The sequence below is a fragment of the Aegilops tauschii genome, chromosome 1 (assembly GCF_002575655.3).
Source record: "Aegilops tauschii subsp. strangulata cultivar AL8/78 chromosome 1, Aet v6.0, whole genome shotgun sequence".
NCBI classification, from domain to species: domain Eukaryota; kingdom Viridiplantae; phylum Streptophyta; class Magnoliopsida; order Poales; family Poaceae; genus Aegilops; species Aegilops tauschii.
In genome coordinates, this window is record NC_053035.3 from 280,925,280 (window position 1) to 280,934,682 (window position 9,403).

Below are 9,403 nucleotides of genomic sequence, written 5' to 3' on the forward strand. Positions count from 1 at the left end.
GATATAAATCGGACGGCCTATATTGCAGGACGGCAGGCACACCATCATCACCAACTCTATTTTTTATAAGAGTGTATTTTATGTATTTTATAAGAGTGTAGATGTAGAGTAGATACAAGTCGACATGTGGGCACGATGGTAGTGAGATAATGTGATGCAACACTAGAGGTGCCACGTGGAGTGTTTAACTGGTCAACTAGTCATGTCATGAGCAAATACAGAGTTGTACGGTGAGCCCGTGACTGTATAATAACCACTAAACATAAATGGTGACCGTAATGAGTGGATTCCGAAGTCCAATGTACGTATCGTGCCTTCCCTTCAAATACAATGATCGTCATTGCATATATCGCGAGAGAAAGATGAAACATGCGTGAATTTTTTGGGGGCTTACTTTTAGAGGACCTGGAGATAGTTTTGTCTACGTGAAAGGGGCGTACAGGGGGGTATGCGATGGAGAGAGAGATGCTCTTCATTTCTCTTTATTATGACTAACTTTGTATATAGTATAAAAATATACAAATTCACAATGCGGAATAAATATCATTGTGGGCACCATGCAATGCAAATTAGCGTTCGTACTCCTCCATATAACTTTGTAATGTTGTATATATGTAGAAACTCTAAAATAATTTTTTGCCACACTTTATTCAAAAGGAATGTTGTATGCGAAATAAACGTGAAGAGAGGGCTTTTTAGATCAATGGGGTACGTGATGTAACATGTGTGAATGTGTAGTTGATGCATTTGGCGGGGCCTAGAGAGGTATGTGTGTGTATTACGTATTCGAGAGAGGCATGTATAGAGGGGCCGACGGGGGGGCGTGGGAGAGATAGCACGAGAAATGAGAGTGGTCTAGAGAGAGAGACGAATATGACGTCACGACAAGAGATTCCATTCCCTTGAGTGTGTATATGCAAGGGGGGAGGGAATAGAGGCACCAGGAGAAATTTTTTGTGTGTGTGGTGTTCGTGTTGGTATGTGTGGGTGTGAGAAGATAATGAGACGTGAGGGCAGAGGGTGTGTCACCGTGTAAGGTCCGGTGGGTCGAGGTGAGGCCCTTCGTTCGGTTTCGTCCTGCGCCACATTGGTCGGCCCGTGACGCATTTAAGAAGACCCATGGATGACTAGTCGTATAAGACAAAGATAGCAGAATTGTGAAGGACTCTGTGTCCATTGACAAAGTCGGCTAGGATTTGTAACCCTAGGTTCTCGGACTAAGGTAACCCCTTTATCTCTGATATTACTATTCATCCAACCTAACTTTAAGGGGCATCCTACAGAATGCTCTGCTATAATCATACTCGTCGATTAGGAAGAGAGGTGTGAGACAATGCGTGAGAGACAGGCGTAAAGATAATGTGCGTACATGAGACACGTAGGCAGGTCCATGTATATAGAAAGGGTCGATGAGGATTGTGCATGTGTATGTTTGAGAGAGGAAGAGTGCTTGTGATAAAGGTTAGTGAAAACAGTTGTAAATGGTTACGAGAGGGGGGGTTATATCTAGAGCATGTGTGCGAGAAAGACACCTCGTGAGAGAGTGTGTGAGCATGTGTGAGAGACCACCGATGGAGAGTGAAACTACACGTAAAAGACTGCTCTACACATTGATTAAAAATATAAATTGTATCCAAATATTAGGATGGGATCATGATATTTGCAATTCGCGTAAGGAGCGGTCATTGATCCATCAGACATCTAGATTCTATCGAATTTGAGCATGTCTATGTTATTATTCGACACAATTGATCCACATAGTTAGTATTTTGAACTCCAGACAATGCATCGCTTTAGCAATCGAATATAAACGTGAGTATAGTTCATGTTGTGTGTGTAAAGCACATTATACATACGAAAGTTACACAATGGACATTATAAATAGCTACCTCCGAACTAGCATACATTTGAATTCAACTTAAGGTGGTTTAAAAAAATCGAATTCAACATGAAGTCCATTCAATTATTTGAATTTGATATCATGGCATTTGTAAACCATACCTAAATTATGGGGGCACCAATCTTTGCTCTGATTTTGTACATAATAGCATATGTAGTCGTGTACAAAATAGATTCAAATTTAGCTCCTCCATTCCAAAATAATCGTTGTTATAGGATATTCAAGTGTCAAAATTTCAAAAAGAAGCGGATAATTTAATGAGGTTTTCAAACATACAAGGTCAAATATAACGTTGTCTATTTAGGTCAATCCTCATAGTTCAAGAGTACTCTAAACGTGAATGCTTGTGTTTCAAAATTTCGAACGAAGCGCCAAAAGAGCCTCTACTCGCCCGAAACCGCGTGAGACCAATGTTTGGTAGTACAAGGAAATTACTTTTCTAATAACTCCGACCCGTGAAACCTACCGGCCCGACGTCCAAAGGTCTAAACCGGGGTAGTTTGTAGCTTCATCTAGACGCCACGCAACCGCATCCGAAAAACATTCATACACAATGGCCGCCTAAGCACACATGCGCGCGGCCGAAATCACTCCCGCCCACTATTTGGGACACCTAGGATTACCATCCTACCCCCGACCCGCAGTAGGTCCGAAATTTAAGAGGGGGGCAAAGTTTGTACTTTCCCCAAATTTCAAACAAGCGCGTCCATCTTCTGTTCAAAAAAGCCAAAAACAAGCGTGTCCCAGACCGAAACATGGTTCCCCCCTGTCGGCATTCTGGGAACGGGGGTCCCCAGACTTGCCTGCCTATGGCCTGCGGCATGGCTCAAGTGGGGGCCCAGCGCGGCCCATCTTCATCGGCTCGAGCTCAAGACCCTCGCGAGGGGCCAAGCCTCGCGGGGCGGACGACAGGAAGCTTCCCAAGGGCAGCCTCATCAGGCAGGCTCGCGAGGAGGCGGAGAGATCAAGGCAGGGGCACCTCGCGAGGAGCCCGTGACGCAAGCCATGACGGTCGAAGACCAGGCGGGCGCCGGCCTGCGCAGTGTCCTTGTTTCCCCTTTGGTGCAAAGGGAGCAAGCACAGGCCAAGGCATCGGGCAAAGGTTACCATTCCGGTGCAACGAGACCAAGACTAGCAGAGCGGCAAGACGAAGGTCACCGTGGAGCCCAAGACGGCGTCATCACCAGTGCTTTTGGCAGCCAAAGACCACCTTTGGTCAGGATAACTTGTACTAGATGTTCCCCTTCAAAATGGCCAATTGTTGGCGCCCTTCCCGCTCATTATTTGGGAAGAGGTCCGGGGCCTCTATAAATAGGGCTAGTCACCACAGTAGGAGGCATCGAATCCTCACCCCACTAGAACTAGCCTCGAACTCATTCAGTTCATCCACACTCCGCACCAGCTCAAGAACACCTCTCGCGAGGCAGTTCTTCCTCTGTACTGTTCATTATCAGCCCCTGAGGCAATCCACCACACCACACACTGGAGTAGGGTATTACACCACAACGGTGGCCCGAACCAGTATAAACCTCGTGTCCCTTGTGTTGTTCATCATTCCCAGCTTAGATCACGCGAGGAGATCGGACGTAGATCGGTAGGGGAGAGATCTCCGCGCGCACCCCAGAGTTCGAACCTTAAGGGTCTGCCGGAACCCGAAATCCGACATTTGGCGCGCCAGGTAGGGGTGCGCCGGAATCTTTCTTCCGTTGTTCGCATGTGATCTCCTATCGTGTCCATGGCTGACGCTCATCGGGCTCGCGCCGAGCGCCGGGCTGCTCTCGCCACCCGCGTCGCCCAGACGGCGCCCGTCGGCGGACACCCCCGCCGTTCTCCGTTGCCTGGGGCCAGGGGGCTCCGGGCCTTGGCCCCCACCTTGCGGCAGGTGCAGTGGCCGCGCAAGTTCAAGCCTGAGATGCCGCCGCGCTACAACGGCGCGACAGACCCGCTGGTTTTTCTGCTGGCGTACGAGGAGGCCGTCCTCAGAGCCAGGGGCGACGACCGGGTGATGGCCAACTGGTTACCCATGGCCCTCACCGGCGTTCCGCGCATGTGGCTCCTCCACCTACCGGCGGCTTCTGTGACCTCCTGGGAGGAGCTGCGCGACCTCTTCCTCGCCCGTCATGCCACGCCAGCGCCGCCCGTCGTCGCAGCTCTCCTGGGTGGCTCCCAGGCGCCGCACTCGAGCCGCCACATCAAGCCGTTCACCCGCCGGGTCAGCACCGCCTCCAAGCACCGAGAAGCCTCCCCGGGCTGGGTGGCGCCCGAGGCCGATCTAACCTTCGACTTGGATGATCACCCCTTCAACCCCGCCGGTTCGGGCGCGCTCCCGATGCTGTGCACCCCCACCATCTGCCAAGTGGCCGTCACCAGGACCCTCATCGACGATGGTGCCGGCCTCAACGTACTCTCGGTGGAGGCCTTCAGCCTCCTCCACGTGCCACTGGAGCAGCTCCAACCCAGCAGGCCCTTCTCGGGCGTCGGAGTCGGTTCCACCGCCTCCTTGGGATAGATCCGCCTCCCAGTGACCTTTGGCACCTACAACAACTTCCGCACAGAGCTGATCGACTTCGACATCGCCCCCATCGGCCTCCCCTACAATGCCATCCTCGGTTATCCGGCCTTGGCCCAGTTCATGGCGGCAACTCACCCGGCGTACAACCTCATGAAGATGTCCGGGAGCAGTAGCGTCCTTACCGTGTCAGGAGACTCAAGGGATGCACTGCAGGCGCTCCGGCTCGCTTTCAGGGTGTCCGCGGCGGCGCAGCCCACCAGCACCGACGCCCCTGAACCCAAGGGGGTTGTGCCAGCTAAAAAGAAGCAGTTGTTCACCCAGGACAAGGCGGAAACCAAGCAGGTGCCGGTCAACGAGGACGGGTCTACTGACGCCACCTTCACCATAGGAGCCAACCTCGAGCCTGAGCAGGAGAAGGCCCTGGTGAGGTTCTTGCGCGCGAACAAGAAGGTGTTCGCGTGGGAACCAGATCAGTTAGCAGGGGTCCCGGGGAGTGTGATTGAGCATCACCTCAACATGTGCCCCAATGTGTGCCCCGTGAAGCAGAAGGTGAGGCGACAGTCCGCTGAGAAGCAAGCTTTCATTGTTCAAGAGACCCGGAAACTGGAAGCGGCAGGGGTTATCCGCGAGGTCCGCTACCCTGACTGGCTGGCTAATCCGGTCGTTGTGCCGAAAAAGGGAGGAAAAGAGCGCATGTGTGTCGACTTCACCAACCTCAACAAAGCCTGCCCGCAGGATCCGTTTCCGCTCCCCCGCATTGACCAGATAGTCGATTCCACCGCGGGGTGCGACCTGTTGTGCTTCCTAGATGCCTTCTCGGGATATCACCAGATCAAGATGGCAGTAGAAGACGTGGAAAAGACGGCTTTCCTGACCCCGTGTGGAGTATACTGCTACACGTGCATGTCGTTTGGGTTGCGCAACGCCGGGGCAACCTTTCAGCGGCTGATGCACATCGCCTTGGGTCGGCAGCTCGGGAGGAATGCTGAAGCTTACGTCGAAAACATTGTAGTGAAGTCTCGGGAGGCGAAAACCCTGATACAGGACCTAGAAGAAACCTTTGCGAGCCTCGACAAAGTGGACCTACGGCTCAACCCGGAAAAGTGCGTGTTTGGAGTCCCCTCGGGCAAACTCCTGGGTTTCCTCGTGTCACACAGGGGCATCGAGGCCAATCCGGAGAAGGTCAAGGCAGTTGAAGACATGAGCCCGCCAAGGACCCTCAGAGAGATGCAGAAGCTCACCGGGCGTGTAACCGCGCTAGGGCGGTTCATCTCCAAGCTGGGGGAGCGAGCGCTGCCTTTCTTGAAGCTGATGAAGAAGAAGGGCCCCTTCGAGTGGACTGAAGAGGCCGACAAGGCATTCCAAGATCTCAAGAGATACCTCACCAGCCCGCCAGTGATGGTAGCTCCGCGTCCTCAGGAGCCCCTAGTGCTCTACCTCGCGGCCACACCCTACTCCGCTAGCGCAGCCCTGGTGGCGGTCAAGGAGGAGCGCCACGCCAAAGCCGCATCAACTGCCCAGACTAAAACAGAGCAAAGCCAGGAAGGCCTCGCGAAGACCACAACCGCAGCAGGAAGGGAACAGCCACAGCAGGAGGGCGCACTGGAAGCAGGAGGGGCCCCTTCAAGCGAGCAAGCGCAGGGGGCTTCGTCATCTCAGGAGACGCCTCGACCTCTGGGGGACGCAAGCTGCACCAGCACCATCAACATCGTCGAGCATCCCGTGTACTTCGTCAGCACGATGCTGCGGGACGCAAGGGCACGGTACCCCATGCCTCAGAAGCTCCTCCTCGCGCTGTTGGTGGCCTCACGCAAGCTGCGGCACTACTTCCAAGGCCACCCCATCAAGGTCGTCTCAGCGTACCCCTTGGAAAGGGTACTCAGGAGCCCTAACTCAGCTGGAAGGGTCGTTGAATGGAACATTGAGCTGCAGGCATTTCAGCTAGAATTCAGTACGACCAGAGTCATCAAGGGAGCCGCACTTGCGGATTTCGTGGCGGAATGGGCAGAAGCGCCGGGCCTCGAGGCAGGCGAAGACCGCTCACTTTCCCCGGGGAGTGAAGCACCAGACGGCTGGGTCATGTACTTCGATGGGGCGTTCTCCCGACATGGCGCGGGAGCTGGCGCGGTACTCGTATCCCCAACACAAGACAAACTCTACTACGCCGTACAACTCTGCTTCCAACACGGGGAAAAGGTCTCCAACAACATAGCAGAGTACGAAGGCCTGATAGCAGGCCTGATAGCAGGCCTGAAAGCCGCAATCGCCCTAGGGGTGAAGCGCCTCATCATCAAGGGCGATTCGCAACTCCTCATCAACTTCTCCAACAAGCTATATGAGCCGAAGGACGAGCACATGGAAGCGTACCTCGCTGAGGTCCGCAAGATGGAGAAACGGTTCTGGGGGCTGGAGTTGCAGCATGTGCCTCGCGGCACCAATCAGGAGGCTGATCTCATTGCCAAGAGGGCATCTAGGCGGCTGCCTCAGGAGCCTGGCGTCTTCGAGGAGCGGCTCTTCAAACCCTCGGCAGTGCCGTCAATGTCAAGCACGGCGCAACCAAGGGAGGAGCTCCCTCAGCCACCTGCCTCGGGAGCTCCGGTCTGCGGCCCGGCCTCAGGGGCACGCCTGCTCCTGGCGCTGGAGCCTCAGGAGGGGTGTTGGATCTCGGAGCTCAAGAACTACTTAACGCAAGGAACCTTGCCGGAGAACGAGGAGGAGGCGGAGCGTGTGGCGCGGCAGGCCACGGCTTATTGCATCAAGGACGGGGAGCTCTACAGGAAGCGACCGAATGACGTGTCCCTACGTTGCATCTCTCAAGAGAAAGGGAAAGAGCTGCTGGCAGACATACACGGTGGGGACTGTGGGCACCACTCGTCATCACGAACCCTCATCGGCAAGGCGTTCCGCAGCGGGTTCTACTGGCCCATAGCGCTCAGCGACTCCATCGAATTGGTGAAGGCTTGTGAGGCCTGCCAGTTTCACGCTAAGCAGATCCATCAACCTGCGGGGGGCCTCCAGACTATACCCCTCTCATGGCCGTTCGCAGTTTGGGGGCTGGACATTCTGGGCCCGTTTCCTCGGGCGCCAGGGGGCTATCGCTACCTCTACGTTGTTGTGGAAAAATTCACCAAGTGGGCTGAGGTGGAAGCTATTCGCACAATCCCGGCAGGCTCCGCAGTCAAGTTCATCAAGGGCCTCGTGAGCCGATTTGGGGTGCCCAACCGCATCATCACAAACAACGGTTCGCAGTTCACCAGTAATCTCTTCAAAACATATTGTGCTAACCTTGGAACGCAGATATGCTACGCTTCGGTAGCACACCCCCGGAGCAACGGCCAGGCCGAACGAGCCAACGCGGAGGTCCTAAGGGGCCTCAAAGCCAGGACCTTCAAGAAGAAGCTGGAGGCCTGCGGCAGGGGCTGGTACGATGAGCTCCAGTCCGTGTTGTGGTCAATCCGCACAACTGCGACCAAGCCGACTGGCGAGACCCCGTTCTTCCTTGTCTATGGAGCAGAGGCTGTACTCCCTCACGAGGTCAAGCGTCACTCCGCACGGGTCCTGGCGTTCGACAAGACGCAGCAGGATGCCATGCGGGGGATGGACCTCGTGCTGGGGGAGGAACGTCGCCGAGAAGCCGCACTGAGGGCAGCAAGGTATCAACAGGCGCTACGGCAATACCACTGCCGCAACATTCTCCCCAGGACCCTTGAGGTAGGGGATCTCGTGCTCAGACGGGTTCTCTCCAGGGAGGGGTTGCACAAGCTCTCTCCCATATGGGAGGGCCCGTTCAAGGTTGTTCATGTTTCCAGGCCAGGCTCCGCGCGCTTGGAGACCCCGGAGGGAGTACCTGTCCAGAACGCATGGAACATTCAACATCTCTGGAGGTTCTACCCCTGAGCTAGGCCCAGCGCCTATGAAAGGCCCAGTGCCTGTGAAGAAGGCAAACGCCTGTGAAGCTGTCGCGTTTTGGAAAAGGCCCGGTGCCTGTGAAGAAGGCAAACGCCTGTGAAGCTGTCGCGTTTTGGAAAAGGCCCGGTGCCTGTGAAGAAGGCAAACGCCTGTGAAGCTGTCGCGTTTCGAAAAAGGCCCGGTGCTTGTGAAGAAGGCAAATGCCTGTGAAGCTGTTGCGTTTTGGAAAAGGCCCGGTGCCTGTGAAGAGGGCCAATGCCTGTGAAGCTCGCCGCCCGTGACACTCTCACGTAATAATGAGTGGGGCTATACATGCCCTGGAGTCTCCGGAGTGCCGCCCTCGGGCCTCGGGGGCTCCCGCCCACGCCCAGTGGCAGCACTTAGCTCCGCGCTGGTGAGAAGACGTCGAAGACTAGAATAGGTGCCGGACGCGGCTCTTTCATTTGCTTTCTGCAGTTGGCTTGTTCGTTCTTGTTTGAAGTTTTATTGGAGCTGTTGCCGTCTCAGGCTTGCAATTTTCTGCCTCCCTCACTCACTTGCCTCGTTCTCTCTTGCACAAGTCTCGCGAGGGGGGTTCGTGGGCGCCCTCGCGAGTATTTTCTGCCCGATCGTTTGGAGCTTTCCAACCCGAGTCCTATGCTGGAGCACCCCTCCCAGACCATGCCTCACGGGCATCGCGACATGAGCACAGGACCTGGGCCGATCGCCCCCACAACCGAGACCGAAAATTACCCCTCCTGCTAATCTTTGCAGGGCGTGAAGCACACGGCGCGGAAGCATAACGCGAAAATAACGAAAGCAGCGTGATAATTGACAGCAACAGTTTTAACACGCCCCCACAGGGCCCTGTACTACCTTCTCCTTTTGCGCATGGAAAGAGGAAAAACAAAAGACTTGTCCGGCACCAACTTGCGGTGAAGGCTCGAGCTGCTTCCAGGGTTTAGGCGGACCCTTCCTCTCGCTTCACCGGGGCGCGACGGCGGACTGACCCGCTGCCTTCACTCAGGCGGGCGCGACTGCATGGGGGCTGGTCGCGGCCACCGCTGGAGGAGCTACTGCCTGAGAGAGGGTCACCGAAGCTA

The 9,403-nt window shown here is 55.1% G+C and overlaps 1 protein-coding gene across 1 annotated transcript; it reads left to right on the plus strand.

Annotated features, from left to right (window-relative positions):
- Positions 1-3,635: 3,635 nt before the first annotated feature.
- On the plus strand, positions 3,636-9,103 carry LOC141029219 (uncharacterized). The gene is made up of 6 exons (XM_073506135.1): positions 3,636-4,386; positions 4,456-4,697; positions 4,824-5,297; positions 5,385-6,143; positions 6,759-7,263; positions 9,075-9,103. The coding sequence occupies exons 1-6, from the start codon at positions 3,636-3,638 to the stop codon at positions 9,101-9,103; spliced, it is 2,760 nt and encodes a 919-aa protein (XP_073362236.1).
- The last annotated feature ends 300 nt before the right edge of the window (positions 9,104-9,403 follow it).